Genomic DNA, 17,037 nt, shown 5'->3' with positions numbered 1-17,037 from the left:
GGGCAGGGCAGGGCAGAGAAGGGGAGAAAAACGACAAACTTTGCCACACATGCCACGATTCAATGTCAGGAAAGGCTGGTGCATGCTGAGAAAAACAGACAGCCTGATTTCCACTTGGATCCTGGAAGGGAGCAGAAGCTCAAGATTTAGGGAAGCGTTAATAAACACAGGAAACAATGCCACAGTCTCTCCCTCATTTCAAAACACACAAAACCATCAGACACCAAGTCCAAAGGCTTAAACTTTATTTCTACAAGAACTTACAGGGAGAAAGGAAAAGAACAGAGAAAAAGTGAAAGGAAATAATATATGCACCCAGTCAGAGGTGTACTTGTGGAAAGGGGAATTAACACAAATAAAGTTTTCACACTTCTGTCCCTGGTTAGAGATTAATCGCATTCAAAACCATGCCTGGGAATCAGACAGAATTTCAGAAACTAAGCTTTTCTTTGGGCGATATAGAATGCCAGCAGCGAATCAATGAGAGTTACTCAGCTGGGGGCAGGTCACGATCCTTTCCGTAGTGAAGGTGACAATACGTCATTCTGACTGGTGAAGGAAACCAGGGGAGACCAGTTCAAAGGCAGAACTGATTTCGAGGCTTTGTCCTCATTTTTTCTTTGGGCCCTTCTCCAGGGGTTGCCCGATATCCTTCCCTCGCAGCTTGAGACCTTGCAAAACAAAACAAAAAATAAAACAAAGTAAAGCTGGTTAATACCAAATAATTCCATCTGACACGTGCGGTCTATCGCAAGTTTTTAAAAAGGTAGGCTCATGGGGTAGGTACCTCATTACACAGCATGGGACCTTCACTGGCCCTTGAAGCTAGTGGTGAAATGCCTTTTTTTCCCCCCACGAGTCACTGAAACACTCAGTATTGTTGAACCACAAATCACCACACTACACACTTTTTTTTTTAAAAAGATTAGATTTGATTAGATTCTCTACAGTGTGGAAACAGGCCCTTCGGCCCTACAAGTCCACACCAACCCTCTGAAGAGAGACCCACCCAGATCCGTTCCCCTACATTCACCCAACACCTAACATTACGGGCAATTTAGCATGGCCAATTCACCTGCACATCTTTGGGATTGTGGGAGGAAACCCACGCAGACATGGGGGAGAATGTGCAAACTCCACACAGACACCCGAGGCTGGAATCGAACCTGGGGTCCTGGCACTGTGAGGCAGCAGTGCTAACCACTGAGCCACTGTGCTGCCCTTTCACTTGCATTTATATAACACATTTCACATTCATCGGCTTCCCAAAGCCCTGCACAGTCAATAAAGTATCACTGGCAATCAAGAAAATGTGATGACTCGTCTGCACTCAGCAAACTCCCACAAACAGGAAACTATAATACCCGGAGAATTAAACGTTTGAGTGTTGTTGGAGCTGCAGTTATCCAGCAGATATTCTATCACATTTCTAACTTGTCTTTGGAAATGATAAGCAGGTATTGGGGATCAGGGGTTGGAGCTGCTAGTCGCAAAGTTCCCTGCCACTGACCTGCTCTTGTGACCTAAGTATTTAAATAGCTGATCCAGTTCAGTTTCTGGGCAGTGCTGGTGATTTGTGGTTCAACAATGCCGAGTGTTTGAGTGACTCATGCAAGTTCTCACGTCAAAAAGTTAAGCAAAACCATAAAGGACTCTACACAATGAAGCCACAAACAGATGCGCATGTGGTTTGCAGAATGAGAGAGTGTTCATGGACTGGCTCAGCTACTGAACTGATAACACTCCAATTAGGGCAGCACGGTGGCTCAGTGGTTAGCACTGCAGCCTCATAGCGCCAGGGACCTGGGTTCAATTCCCACCTCGGGTGACTGTCTGTGTGGAGTTTGCACATTCTCCCTGTGTCTGCATGGGTTTCCTCCCACAATCACAAAGATGTGCAGTTCAGGTGAACTGGCCATGTTAAATTGCCCGTAGTGTTAGGACATTAGTCAGGGGTTAAGGTTGGGGAATGGGTGTGGATGGGTTACTCTCCGGAGGGTTGGTGTGGACTTGTTGGGCCGAAGGGCCTGTTTCCATACTGTTCGGGATCTAATCTACTCAGGAGGAAAACAATGTCTGAACAGTTTGTGCCAGATTTTCGCCAAATCGTGTCAAGAGATGCAAATTCAGAAGATTGAAGATCTATTGAAATTAATCTGATCCAACATGTACAATAATCTTGCTACTTGAGAGAATAGAGCTAGAGGATGTTGGAAAGACAAACCAGACTATTTATATATGAACCTTTGGAGCAGGAGGCTGAGGAAGCAACCAGGGAGCGAGATCCAGAATCTTGTGCTAGGTTGCCAAGTGGAGGGACATTTCAAGTTTGGAATGGGAGGATTCTGTCAATCACTGTGTAGTCCATAATGGAAACAACATAAGGAAGAGCAGACAAGTGATTCTATTTAGAATGTACCAGGATTGAGGAGCAAAGTTAACCCTCAAAGATATAGCCTTGTGCCAAGTGGATAAAGGGCACATGATTAAATGAGTGATGTGGGAGCACAGGTACACTTCCTGGCACAACAGGTACAGGGCTCCAACTGAACCAGGCTGGAATAATGAAAAGGATAAATATGATGATAAACAAGAACATTGAACTCCACGATGTGGGGTGTGGCAGGCCTCAGGTGGAACAGGTAATCATTTACAAACAAACAACAAATACATCATAGAGGAACAGCCAGAAATTATGCTTCAGGTAATGGATGCTGTGAAGCTTGAAAGGGTTCAGAAAAGATTTACAAGGACGTTGCCAGAGTTGGAGGATTTGAGCTATAGGGAGAGATTGAACAGGAAGGGGCTGTTTTCCCTGGAGTGTCAGAGACTGAGGGGTGACCTTATAAAGGTTTATAAAATTATGAGGGGCATGGATAGGATAAATAGACAAAGTCTTTTCCCTGGGGTGGGGGAGTCCAGAACTAGAGGGCATAGGTTTAGGGTGACAGGGAAATCATTTAAAAGGGACCTAAGGGGCAACTTTTTCCACACAGAGGGTGGTGTGTGTATGGAATGAGCTGCCAGAGGAAGTGGTGGAGGCTGGGACAATTACAACATTTAAGAGGCATTTGGATGGGTATATCAATAGGAAGGGTTTGGAGGGATATGGGCTGGGTGCTGGCAGGTGGGACTAGATTACGTTAGGTTATCTAGTTGGTGTGGACGAGTTGGACAGAAGGGCCTATTTCCATGCTGTACACCTCGATGAGTCTAAAAAGTAAAAATTATAAGATGCATAAACCGAGAGGGAGAGAGAATTAAGAAATGCAGGTAAAACATTCGACCAGAATGTCAGGCCAGACTGAGGGGCCCAGTAAATGTGCTTTGTTTAAGGACAGGATCAGGAGCAACAGAATGAGCTGCAGATACAATGTGGCAAGTACGATATGGTAATCATTGAGACCTAGCTTCAAAGACAATAAAAATTGGGGAGGAGGTGGGGTGCTCACAAACTCAAGATGAAACTGTCCAAACATGGGGTTCTAATCAGGGCTGAGCAGAGCATGAAGATTTTATGGATACAATCAAACAATATTATGATAAAGGGATAGCCAGCTACAATCATCTTAAATGAAGGTACAAATAGGAGAGTGGAGGCACATCCTGGCAGCAGATACAACTCCTAAGGTTGTGAACAGAGTTGTTAGAGGGGGGAAAAAGAAAGGCAGAGAAATACAATTTGTGCAGAGTGAGTAAATAAGATTTGAGAGTACCAGGCACAGATTCTCATATAGAAATACAATGTTATTGCAATAATGAGGATCTGGCTCAAAGAATGCAGAACTGTGTTTAATATTTCTGGATCAACATAGTCCCGAAAGAGGAGCTTCACTCAGCAATACTCTGTCCTCACTCTTGTACAGGTAAACATTATGGCACAGTGGCTAGCACTGCTGCCTCACAGCACCAAGGACCCAGATTAGATTCAAACCTCAGGTGACTGTCTGTGTGGAGTATGCACCTTCTTCCCACTGTCTGGGTGGGTTTCCTCCGGGTGCACCGATTACCCCTCACAGTCCAAAGACATGCAGGCTGGGTGGATTGGCCATGCTAAATTGCTCTGTAGTGTCCAGGGTTGTGCAGGCTAGGTGGGTTAGCCATGGTAAATGCAGGATCACAGGGATAAGGTTTGGGGGGGTGGGGGGTTCGAGTCTGGGTGAGATGTTCTTTTGGGTGGAGGTAGGGGGTTGGTGCAGACTTGATGGGCTGAATGGCCACTTTCAGCACAGAAGGGATTCTATAGAGACATTAACTCACCGAGTACTCTTTCAATCTTGCCAAGGACCTGGTTGTTGGGGATGGCTTTCCCACACTCATAATCAGCAATGACCTGGGGTTTCTCGCTGATTCTCTGGAGAGAAAAGGAAAGCAGCAAGTTAGGGCTAGACAGAGCTCTGCATTCGGAACAAAGAGAGTTCTCCTGGATTGAAATTACAGCTTCTATTCCCCCTTTCCACAAGCCCAAAGTGGACTGCACAGATTCCAATCTCCACACTCAGAAACCTGCACCTCTCATGCCCAGACTTCACCCTGACAGCCCTGTTGTGGAACACAATGTGACCAGCTCTCCCCTCACCCTACAGACCCCTCTGCACAAACCGCACTGTACAAAGGAATTCATGTGCACTCACTGTGGCCAGATCCTTCTGGTTCATCCCCAGGTTCTGTCGGCCCTGTTGGATCAACTTGCCAACTGTAAGTGAGACACGCTCATGGTGCAGTTCCTCAGTTTCCCGGTCCAGTTTCGCGGTGTTCTTAGTGATGGTGTGTTGCTTATTTTGTCCTGCAGACCCTAAGCACAAACAAAAGTGCAAAGTCATCCCTCACCCTGATAGTTCGTGCTTGTTCAATTCTGAGCAGGACTTTACTAAGCAATGTTCAAGCAGGAGGGTTAGAGAACGCAGAAAAGATTACTGCTGGAAATCCAGCAGGCACTCTGTAATTAGGGATAGTTTAAGTAAAGCTTCCTCTACACTATACTGGCCCATCAAACATATTCTGGGCAGACAAACTCAACTATCTACATCAACCAGTCGATACAGTAGGGATGTATTTGCTAACACTGATCCTTTCAGAGTACAGCATTCAGGAGGGACTGCTCTGTGCTCACAAACCTTTAGTTTGGATTTCCTCTCAGATGGAATCAACCTTTCTCCATCTTCTCCAAATCTTTCAATTGTTAAATATCTCAAAAAAGCTGTATTTTCTTTGTATTCACTCATGGGATGAGGGCAGCATAGCTTCGCTCTTTCCAGGGAATACAGCAACCATATGTGAAGACTTATCCAAGGGCAAATTTGAGAGGTTATGAGCATCACCCTTCTACATTAGCATTTGTGAAATATTACAGCAGCAAGTCTGGTCTCCACAAGATCTACAGAAGTTTAACATGGATGCACTTAGGTACGTTGAGGTCCATTTATACTCTACCCCAGTTAATCCTTCCCAAGCAGAGTGTAGCCTCTTTGTTCTTCCTCTCTTAATGCAGCACCCTACACTCATCCATATTATAGGTGATTTGACAATTAGACACCCATCCTGCAAGCTTATTACTTGTTGCACTCTTGCTCATTATTAATTATTCCTCCAATTTGGGCTCATATTTTGATGTCGTACTTGGAATTTCCAACTCAGTTCAGACAGCAGCGTCCTCCCTGACACCAGCCATAGAAAGACCAATCAACTCGGGATCCCACTTCCCACCTTTTACCGGTCGGAGTTACTTACATTCATCTTTACCCTCCTATCTTGTCGGACACTCCAATCTGTGCTATTGCTTTGTATCTCTCCTCATGAATCCCTATGTACTCCTGCCTGACTGATTCCTCCCCGGCCCCACTTCTCCAGGCACCAGTCTGAATTCACCAACTTCCAAATCTCCCCACCTCCTACATCATTGCAGGTCCAACCCTCCTCCTTTGCCCTGACCCCTTAACCTGACCTAATCTTCCTTCCCACCTATCCACTCCACCCTTCCCACTGACCAATCACAATCATCTCCTACCTACCTTTTCCCCCCCAGGACCTCCCTCTATTTTTTTCTCAGTCCCCTTCCCCCTCATTTCTGATGAAGGGTTATGCCTGAAATGTCAACTCTCCTGCTCCACTGATGCTGCTGACCAGCACCTGCAGTCCTCACTACCTCCAAATCGATTGGAAAGCCCTTTTGATGTCCAGTGATTATGAAAATGGTTATATAAATACTATTAACTTTTCTGTCATGTACGTGGACTTCCAAAGGATTGTTGGTGAATTGGATCTGGACTAAGTAATGGAGATTCATGATATATTTCAGAAAGTGTGAAGTCAAATATTCCGCGCTTCAAGAAAGTTGCTGTAAAAATAGTAATTGTCTGTTCTATGTCCACATTTCAAATATCTAGGTACAGAAACAATTAACTCTTCAATACTTCCGCACTTTGGTGTCTTTATCAGAGCTATTCTTGTTTTCTTTGGATGTCTTTTTCCAATTTTCCTTTTGTTGTTTATATATTCTTCAAAAGCTTCATTTCAAAATTTCTATTCTTTGTTGTGGTTCTGTTCGCCAAGCTGGGAATTTGTGTTGCAGACGTTTCGTCCCTGTCTAGGTGATATCCTCAGTGCTTGGGAGCCTCCTGTGAAACGCTTCTGTGATGTTTCCTCCGGCATTTATAGTGGTTTGAATCTGCCGCTTCCGGTTGTCAGTTCCAGCTGTCTGCTGCAGTGACCAGTATATTGGTCATGACCACTAGACTCATAACAGCACACAAACCAACAGCCCCTCTCAGACAACAACTCACCAGGATGAAGGACCCGATACCCAGCATGAGCAAAACCAATGTAGTGTACAAAATCCCATGCAAGGACTGTACAAAACACTACATAGGACAAACAGGAAGACAGCTAACGGTCCGCATCCATGAACACCAACTAGCCATGAAACAACATGACCAGCTATCCTTAGTAGCCACACACGCAGATGACAAGCAACATGAATTCGACTGGGACAACACTACTATTATAGGACAAGCCAAACAGAGAACAGCCTGGGAATTCCTAGAGGCGTGGCACTCATCCACAGATTCAATCAATAAGCACATCGACCTGGACCCAATATACCGACCACTGCAGCGGACAGCTGGAACTGACAACCGGACGCGGCACATTCAAACCGCTACAAATGCCAGAGGAAACATCACAGAAGCGCTTCACAGGAGGCTCCCAAGCACTGAGGATGTCACGTCTGCAACACAAATTCCCAGCTTGGCGAACAGAACCACAACAAGCTACAAATCTTCTCACAAACGTTGAAATTCTATTCTTTGTTAGAACAGTACAGCACGTACAGGCCCTTGTGCTGACCTTTTATCCTGCTCGAAGATCAAACTAATCTACATATCCTTCATTGTACTATCATCCATGTGCCTAGTCAATAGTCGCTTAAGTGTCCCTAATGTGTCTGACTCCATCACCACCACCACCGCTTGCAGTGGATTCCACACACCCACAACTGCGTAAAGAACTAACCTCTGATATCTCCCCTAAACTCTCCTCCAATCACCTTAAAATTACACCCCCTTGTGACAGCCATGTCTGCCTTGGGAAAAGGTTTCTGACTATTCCCTCTATCTATGCCTCCCATTATCTTGTACACCTCTATCAAAGTACCTCCCACCCTTCTTCACTCAAATGCCTTTGCTCCCTAACCTTCCTTCATAAGACATGCCCTCCACTCCAAGCAGCGTCCTGGTAAATCTCCCCTGCATCCTCTCTAAGCTTCCACATCCTTCCTATAATGAGGCAACCAGAACTGAACACAATATTCCAAATATGGTCTAACCAGGACTCTTTGGAGTTACAGCATAATCTTGCAGCTCTAAAACTCAATCCCCCTGTTAATGAAAGCCAACACACCATAAGCCTCTTTAACAAATCTATCAACTTTGAGGGATCTATGGACACGGACCCCAAGATCCCTCTGTTCCTCTACACTGCCATGAATCCTGCCTTTAACACTGTAATCTGCATCCAAATTTGACCTTCCAAAATGAATCACTTCACACTTTTCCAGGTGAACTCCATCTGCCACTTCCCAGCCCAGCTCTGTATCCTGTCAATGTCCTGTTGAACCTACAACAGCCCTCCATACTATCCACAACTCCACCAACCTTCGTGTCATCAGCAAACTTACTAACCCATCTTTCCACTTCCTCATGCAAGTCATTTATAAAAATCACAAAGAGCATAGGTCCCTGAACAGATCCCTGTGGAACACCACTGGTCACTGATCTCCAGGCTGAATACTTTCCACCTAATACCACCCTCTATCTTCTATGGGCCAGCCAATTTTTTATCCAGACAGCCAGATTACCCTCCTTACTTTCTGAATGAGTCTACCACGAGGAACCTTATCAAATGCCTTGCTAAAATCCATGTATATACCACATCCACTGCTCTACCATCATCAATGTGTCTTGTCACATCCTCAAAGAATTCAATAAGGTTTGGGAGGCATGACCTGCCCCTCACAAAGCCATGCTGACTATCTCTAATCAAACAATGCTTTTCCAATTAATCATAAATCCTGTTGCTCAGAACCCTCTCCAATAATTTGCCCACCTCAGACATAAGAGCAACTCGTCTTTAATTCCCAGGATTATCCCTATTCCCTTTCTTGAACAAAGGAATAACATTTACCACCCTCCAGTCATCTGGCACTACTCCAGTGGACACAGAGGACGCAAAGATCATCGCCAAAGGTGCAGCAATCTCTCCTCTCACTTCCTGGAGTAACCCATGGTATACCCTGTCTTGCCCAGGGGACTTATTTTTCATAAGTTTCAAAATTTTCAACACATCCTCCTTCTTAACATCAACCTGTTCAAGTATAATCACCCTGTTTCACGCTGTCCTCACAAACAACAAGGTCCCTCTCAGTAGCGAATACTGAAGGTACGTATTAAGACCCTCAACAGGATGCAGAGCTTTTCTGACTTGAACTTAATGTCTTTAACATTTCCTTTTGCCACTCTCATTTACTGACTGTTTACGTAGTTTTGACCTTTTCCTTTAGTTCAACTTGTTCAGCTCTTGGTTAGTGTGCACTTTTTCTTTAAAAACAGGGATATTTGTCTCACAAACTATTTCTCAATGGTTTTTAATTTGAGATTTCTCCCCCCGCCGTTTACTTCTCCTAGTCCTAGCCTCATAAGTAGCTTTTTTTAAAACCCGATATATTATTACTTTGGTCTTTATCTAACTTACGTTGTTCAAAACTAAGGCGTTTTAAATCTTGTGACTGCTATCGCTGAACTGCTCCCTTCTGCTTACTTTTCCAATGGTTTCATTTTCCAGTCACTTTCCTTTAAGAGCTCTCACTGCACTTCAACTCTTTATTACTGAGTTCCTTATCGTGTGGGTAGAAAGGAGTCCTGCACATGCCAAAGCCTTGTTTTTCAACACCTCGTCTTGAAAGTTATTTAGCGTTAGAATAACAATCATGGAAAATTTCCACTGTGTTTTGCACCCTATGGCACTCACACCAGGACTGCAGCACATGATAATGGCTGTACACTCCATATCTCGCCTCAAAAATAGGTGACGCAGTGAGGGGAAAAACGGACTAACAATCATAACTGGGAGAGCGCAGGGAGGGCAGCCCTCAATGATAGTAAAGCCATTAGTTCCATCCAATAGTATTTCTGTAATCTCCAATCATTTCTGCTGATGCTCTTCATTTGTACACTCTTGTTCCTTCCTGCCACATACTGATTGGGCTTAATCGATGGGAGCTATACCCTCTACAGTTTATTGTCTCACCCACAGGCAAGTGCCCAATAGCCCACCACAAGGAATACTGGTGTGTTGGCCTGAAATTCCATCCTGTGGGCCAACAGCTGGCTGACATTCCAGAGTCTAGGATCATAGACAAGGAACAGCAACCTTGATGGAGCAGCTCAGAGAGAAAGAAAAAAAATGTAGCTATCACCTCTCAACTGTGCATTGAGTTTCCTTGTAGGATCATCAGCTACAGTAATAAGAAGATGCTTACATTTCTTTGTAGTCTCTACATCTTCTCCTCTGCGTTGGGCCAATGTGACTGCCTAGGAACAAGAGGGGAATGAAAAGATCAACAGTTGGAAAAAAAACACCGTGAAATCCTCAGTTTACTAACTATGACTGAAATTAATGTACCTTTACCATGGGCTTGCATTCAATATCATGGAATCAGTGAATCTTAGAGACAATTCCTCTGTCTCTGACAGTGCTCCTTCTCACAATCTCACTCAGCATACCATTGAGTATTCTTAACTTCTTAAATAATAAAAAATTCTCATCCACCAACCCACTCCTTGTTGAACTTGTTCTCAAATTGGAAACTCTTCCTTTTGCATCATTTGTTTTCTCCAGATCAAACAGTGTTGCCATAATCATCTCTCCTTCCATTTTATGGTTGGGCAGATGGCTGTGCTCATCAAATGACATGACAGAATTACACAGCTGCCTCACCACACCACCTTCCCCAAACTGTTCTACAGCGACCTCAGCTCCTGCTTCTCTCGTGTATATCTAGAAAGTCTTTAAGGCTGTGCCTTTAAGCAAAAGTTGGAAGTGGACATTGGACCTGGAGCGTGCCCTCAGTCAGAAACACAAAATGGTTACAGAGCAGGAGGGCAGCCAGCAGCCCCCTGAATCACTGCTAGCTCTCTGCAACAGCAATCTAACAGCCTGCCCTTGCTCCTGTAACTGTTTCGGCAAGTGGCTAATTACATTTGAATTCATCACATTTTCAATAGTTCCTTCCAGAACACAGACACTAGCTGGGTAAAAATGGGTTTCCATGCATTTGCATAGCTTTAATGCATTTGCAAATCACCTAAACTCGGAGCCTACTTGTCCTTCCCCCAGTGAGAACAGTTTCTCCCGATCCATTCTGTCCAGACCTCTCAATTTTGAAGATCTCAATCAAATCTTCTCTCAATGTTCCCTCCGAGGGAAAATGCACAATTTCTCCCATTTATCTACGTTAGAGAAATCCCTCATCCCAGAGGATTCTTCTAATAAATATTTTCTGTGCCCTCTTTAAATTCAGAAACAATAGAAGTTGCAGCATTGGTGAGTACAAGCTCCTCTATGTAACACTGGGGTACAATACTGGAGGGAACAGGTCTGTCTCTGTATAACACCAGGTTAGTGTCAGGCTCACGTGCATTACTGCAGAACAGATCGGACTGCACAGGCTTATGCATTACGAAAAAATATCACCAAAGTTTCAGGAACCCTTCCTCAACAGTGACCAAGGTACAAAATGAGCTGAAAAATGTGTTGCTGGAAAAGCGCAGCAGGTCAGGCAGCATCCAAGGAGCAGGAGAATCGACGTTTCGGGCATAAGCCCTTCTTCAGCCCGAAACGTCAATTCTCCTGCTCCTTGGATGCTGCCTGACCTGCTGCGCTTTTCCAGCAACACATTTTTCAGCTCTGATCTCCAGCATCTGCAGTCCTTACTTTCTCCAAGATTCAAAATGAGACAATAAGATATAATGCAGCATCCTTGAACACAGGTGAAGTTCCAGCGGACTGGAGAATTGCTAATGTCGCCCCCTTCTTTAAGAAGGGTAGCAGGGATAATCTAGGTATCCCTCAGTCTGGGTCCTTGGCACTATGACATTTGGAAGAAAATGGGCTTATCAGTGATAGGCAGCATGGTTTTGTACAGGGAAGGTCAAGTCTTACAAACCTAATAGATGAGGGAAGGGCTGTAGATGTCATATACATGGACTTTGGGAAGGCATTTGATAAGGTTCCCCATGGTAGGCTGATGGAGAAAGTGAAGTTGCATGGGGTCCAGGGTGTACTAGCTAGATGGATAGAGAACTGGTCGGGCAATAGGAGACAGAGAGTAGTAGTGGAAGGGAGTTTTTCAAAATGGAGACCTGTGACCAGTGGTGTTCCACAAGGATCCGTGCTGGGACCACTGTTGTTTGCGATGATCTGGAGGAAGGTATAGTTGGTCTGATTAGCAAGTTTGCAGATGACACTAAGATTGGTGGAGTAACAGATAGTGAAGGGGGCTGTCAGGGAATACAGCAGAATATAGACAAATTGGAGAGTTGGGCAGAGAAGTGGCAGATGGAGGTCAATCCAGACAAAAGTGAGGTGATGCATTTTGGAAGACCCAATTCAAGTGCGAACCATACAGTAAATGGAAAAGTCCGGGGGAAAGTTGATGTATAGAGAGATTTGGGTGTTCAGGTCTATTGTTCTCTGAAGGTGGCAACGCAGGTCAATAGAGTGGTCAACACGGCATACAGCATGCTTTCATTCATCGTACAGGGTACGGACTACAAGTGTTGGCTGGTTCTGTTACAGTTGTATAGGACTTTAGTTCGGCCACATTGGGAATACTGCGTACAGTTCTGGTTACCACATTACCATTACATTCACTTTCTCCATCAGCCTACCATGGGGAACCTTATCAAATGCCTTCCCAAAGTCCATGTATATGACATCTACAGCCCTTCCCTCATCTATTAGGTTTGTAAGACTTGACCTTCCCTGTACAAAACCATGCTGCCTATCACTGGATGCTTTGGAGAGGGTGCAGAGAAGGTTCACCAGGATGTTACCTGGTATGGAGGGTGCTAGCTATGAGGACAGGTTGAGTAGATTAGGATTATTTTCATTGGAAAGAAGGAGGTTGAGGCCTACAAAGGTCATGCGAGCTGTAGACAGGGTGGTAAGCAAGAAACTTTTTCCCCCAGATGGGGGACTCAATTATTAGGGGTCATGAGTTCAAAGTGAGAGGGGAAAAGTTTAAGGGAGATATACGTGGAAAATTCTTCACAGAGGGTGGTAATGCCTGGAATGCTTTGCCAGCGGAGGTGGTAAAGACGGGAACGATAGCATCATTTAATATGTATCTAGACAGATTCATGAATGGGCAGGGAGCAAAGGGATACAGATCCTTAGAAATAGGCAACAGGTTTGGATAGAGGATCTGGATCGGCGCAGGCTTGGAGGGCTGAAGGTCCTGTGCTGTAATTTTCTTTGATCCATTAAACACTTGCTCGGCTCAGACTGACTAAATTTAACAGTTAGGGGAATAGATGCATGATCTAGTAACTGGACAAAGGTACATTGTTGGGATAGCATCAAATGAGCTTTGTTCTGTATCTAACCTACCCTGGTAGTGTTTGATGGGGACAGTGTTGAGAGCTTTACTGTGCATCTATCGCCATGATATAGCTCTTCTGGGAGTGTTTTTTGGGTACAAAGTGAAGGAGCTTTACTCTCCATCCATGTGAACAATTACTTATGCAGTATCTTTAACACTGTCAAATGCATTTCATAGAAATGTCAAATAACATTTTTTGTCTTAGCAGTAATTGTTAGGATTGGTTGCCAAATGTTTGGCCAGTGATGGAGTTTCTGAGCAGCAGTCTAAAAGAGAAATAAGAGCCAAGTTTAAGCGTAAACAGTCACCAATTTGGGCCTGGACAGCATATCATAGAGTCACGAGTCTTACAGTAGAGACATGTCCTGGTCCATCCCGACCAAAATCTCCATCATCACTAACCCCATTTCCCTGCACTTAGCCCATATCCTTCTAAACCTTTCCTATCTATGCATTTGTCCAAATGCCTTTTAAATGTTGTTAATGTACCCGCCTCAACCACTTCCTCTGGCAGCTCATTCCATGAACGTACCACCCTTTGTGTAAAAATGCTGCCCCTCAAGTTCCCTTTTATTCTTTCTCCTTTAAACTTAAACTAATGCCCTCTAGTCCTCAAATGCCCAACCCTGGGAAAAACAGCATGCATTCACCCTATCTCATAATCTTATACACCTCTATAAGGTCACCCCTCAGTATCCTACACTCTAAAGAAAAAAGGTCCTAATTTAGAATTGAATAGAATTCCTATAAAAGTGTGGAAACAGGCCTTTCACCCCAAGAAATCCACATCGACCCTCCAAAACATTTCCCACATAGACCCATTCTCCTACCCTATTACGCTGCATGTACCCCTGATTAATGCACATAACCTACACATCCCGGAACACTACGGACAATTTAGCACAACCAATTCACCTAATCTGCACATCTTTGGACTGTGGGAGGAAACCAGATCAGGGAGAATGTGCAAACTCCACACAGACAGTCACCCAAGGCTGGGATCGAACCCGGGTCCCTGGCACGATGAGGCAGCAGCGCTACCCACTGAGCCACCATTCTGCCCACCAACATCTCATAATGCAGATCATTGAGTCCAGGCAACATCCTTATAAATTTCTTCTCCACTCTTCAATACCATCCTTCCCATAACAAGGTGACCAAAACTGAACACAATATTCCCAAGTGCGGCCTCAGCAATGTCCTATATAACTGCAACATAACTTCTGAACTTCGATACTCAATGCCCTGACTGATGAAAGCCAGTGTGCCAAAAACCCTCTTCAGTGCCCTGTCTACCTGTGACTCCACTTTCAGAGAATTGTGAATCTGTTCCTCTGTTCCATTATCTCCTTAAGGCCCTATCATTCACCATGAAACTCCTACCTTGACCTGACTTTACAAAATACAAGATCTCACACTTATCATCTGTGCTGTAAATCTTGGAATTTTTTGCTTTGTATGATGGGGAAACAAAATTTGCTCACACCAACAAACAGTACAAAAATTGAAAACTGATAAGTCTTCTGCTGGAATCAGCCACAGGAATCATAAACACAGTCACTGTGAAATGACAATATAAATAAACAAGACACAAACACCTGCAAATTCAGGGTCAATTAGCCCCAGAGAACTCAATCTCAGTGTTGTCCCATATCAGTGTCTGAGAATGGGAGGGAGCACAACGACTGGAGTGGGCATCATTGATGGATACTTCAGGAGAAAGCAACTGACAGTGAGGCAGCACCTCAATCACCTGGGGTGAGGGCCATCAACCTCTGACCCCAGTGCCCTGGGTGGGAGGAGCGTCGACACTGACCCCAGTGCCCTGGGTGGGAGGAGCGTCGACACTGACCCCAGTGCCCTGGGTGGGAGGAGCGTCGACACTGACCCCAGTGCCCTGGGTGGGAGGAGCGTCGACACTGACCCCAGTGCCCTGGGTGGGAGGAGCGTCGACACTGACCCCAGTGCCCTGGGTGGGAGGAGCGTCGACACTGACCCCAGTGCCCTGGGTGGGAGGAGCGTCGACACTGACCCCAGTGCCCTGGGTGGGAGGAGCGTCGACACTGACCCCAGTGCCCTGGGTGGGAGGAGCGTCGACACTGACCCCAGTGCCCTGGGTGGGAGGAGCGTCGACACTGACCCCAGTGCCCTGGGTGGGAGGAGCGTCGACACTGACCCCAGTGCCCTGGGTGGGAGGAGCGTCGACACTGACCCCAGTGCCCTGGGTGGGAGGAGCGTCGACACTGACCCCAGTGCCCTGGGTGGGAGGAGCGTCGACACTGACCCCAGTGCCCTGGGTGGGAGGAGCGTCGACACTGACCCCAGTGCCCTGGGTGGGAGGAGCGTCGACACTGACCCCAGTGCCCTGGGTGGGAGGAGCGTCGACACTGACCCCAGTGCCCTGGGTGGGAGGAGCGTCGACACTGACCCCAGTGCCCTGGGTGGGAGGAGCGTCGACACTGACCCCAGTGCCCTGGGTGGGAGGAGCGTCGACACTGACCCCAGTGCCCTGGGTGGGAGGAGCGTCGACACTGACCCCAGTGCCCTGGGTGGGAGGAGCGTCGACACTGACCCCAGTGCCCTGGGTGGGAGGAGCGTCAACACTGACCCCAGTGCCCTGGGTGGGAGGAGCGTCAACACTGACCCCAGTGCCCTGGGTGGGAGGAGCGTCAACACTGACCCCAGTGCCCTGGGTGGGAGGAGCGTCAACACTGACCCCAGTGCCCTGGGGTAGGTGTAGCAGCCGCGGCTCCTACCGGAGCTACCCGTTCAGGCGGATATTCGGCGCCAGGGCCGCGGGTAAAGACGCCCCACCTTCTCAGTACCTGTTTGCTCTTGGCCTGCGCCGCACTTGGCCCCTTCTTCCTCAGCACCGTCACCGTGTCCCAGTCACTCTCCGCCATCTTCACTCCGCTCACTGCGCAGCCGCACAAATACCCTTCAACCAACTTTATTCAAACAATGGCCATCAGCCAATCAGACGCAAGGGATGTGCAGCCAATCAGAGACGGAGAGTCTGCAGCCAATCAGAGACCGGGAAGCAGTTGTTTTGGACTGGGACGCCTTAGGAGTAGGCCATTCAGCCCCTCTAGCCAGCTCAGCCATTCAATAAAATCATAGACAATAGATGCAGGAGTAGGCCATTCAGCCCTTCGAGCCTGCACCGCGATTCAATATGATCATGGCTGATCATTCCTAATCAGTATCCTGTTCCAGCCTTATCTCCATAACCCTTGATTCCACTATCCTTGAGAGCTCTATCCAACTCTTTCTTAAATGAATCCAGAGACTGGGCCTCCACTGCCCTCTGGGGCAGAGCATTCCACACACCCACCACTCTCTGGGTGAAGAAGTTTCTCCTCTGTTCTCAAATGGTCTACCCCGTATTTTTAAGCTGTGTCCTCTGGTTCGGCACTCATCCATCAGCGGAAACATGTTTCCTGCCTCCAGAGTGTCCAATCCTTTAATAATCTTATATGTCCCAATCAGATCCCCTCTCAGTCTTCTAAACTCATGGCTGATCTCACATTCCTTACTTTTCTGTGTTTTTTCCCCCATAACCCTTGACTCCCCAAGTGATCAAGAATCTCTCAGGCTGAAATAAAAAACAAGGATTCTGTTTCCACAGCTCTCTGTGACAATGAGTTCTGAAGACTCAACACCGAGTGAAAAAAACCTCATCTCAGTCTTAAATTGAGACTCAGCCCCTTTATTCTGAGACTATACCCTCTGGTCCTATACTGTCCTATGAGTGGAACCATCCTCTCAACATTTACCCTGTCAAGACCCTTAAGAATTCTATAGGTTTCAATGAAGTTCCCTTTCATCCTTCTAAACTCCAGTGAGTAGAGTCATACAGCATGGAAACAGACGTTTTGGTC

The 17,037-nt window shown here is 46.1% G+C and overlaps 1 protein-coding gene across 1 annotated transcript; it reads right to left on the bottom strand.

Annotated features, from left to right (window-relative positions):
* Positions 1–228: 228 nt before the first annotated feature.
* On the bottom strand, positions 229–16,140 carry edf1 (endothelial differentiation-related factor 1). The gene is made up of 5 exons (XM_072566278.1): positions 15,982–16,140; positions 10,034–10,085; positions 4,635–4,795; positions 4,261–4,354; positions 229–671 (listed from the first exon to the last, which is right to left on the bottom strand). Exons 1-5 carry the CDS (start codon positions 16,057–16,059, stop codon positions 610–612), a joined length of 447 nt encoding a protein of 148 aa, XP_072422379.1. The 5' UTR covers positions 16,060–16,140; the 3' UTR covers positions 229–609.
* Positions 16,141–17,037: the final 897 nt, after the last annotated feature.

The sequence above is a fragment of the Chiloscyllium punctatum genome, chromosome 49, assembly GCF_047496795.1.
Source record: "Chiloscyllium punctatum isolate Juve2018m chromosome 49, sChiPun1.3, whole genome shotgun sequence".
In the NCBI taxonomy this organism is placed as follows: Eukaryota; Metazoa; Chordata; class Chondrichthyes; order Orectolobiformes; family Hemiscylliidae; genus Chiloscyllium; species Chiloscyllium punctatum.
Note: the sequence above shows the minus strand (reverse complement) of the source record. Positions and strands in the feature narration are given on the sequence as shown.

Coding starts and splice junctions, on each gene's coding strand:
- edf1 (XM_072566278.1), bottom strand. CDS start 16,059: ATGGCGGAGAGTGACTGGGACACGGTGACGGTGCTGAGGAAGAAGGGG. Junction 10,086..15,981: donor CGCAGGCCAAGAGCAAACAG/GTACTGAGAAGG, acceptor TCTTGTTCCTAG/GCAGTCACATTGGCCCAACG. Junction 672..4,260: donor CAAGATTGAAAGAGTACTCG/GTGAGTTAATGT, acceptor TTGTTTTGCAAG/GTCTCAAGCTGCGAGGGAAG.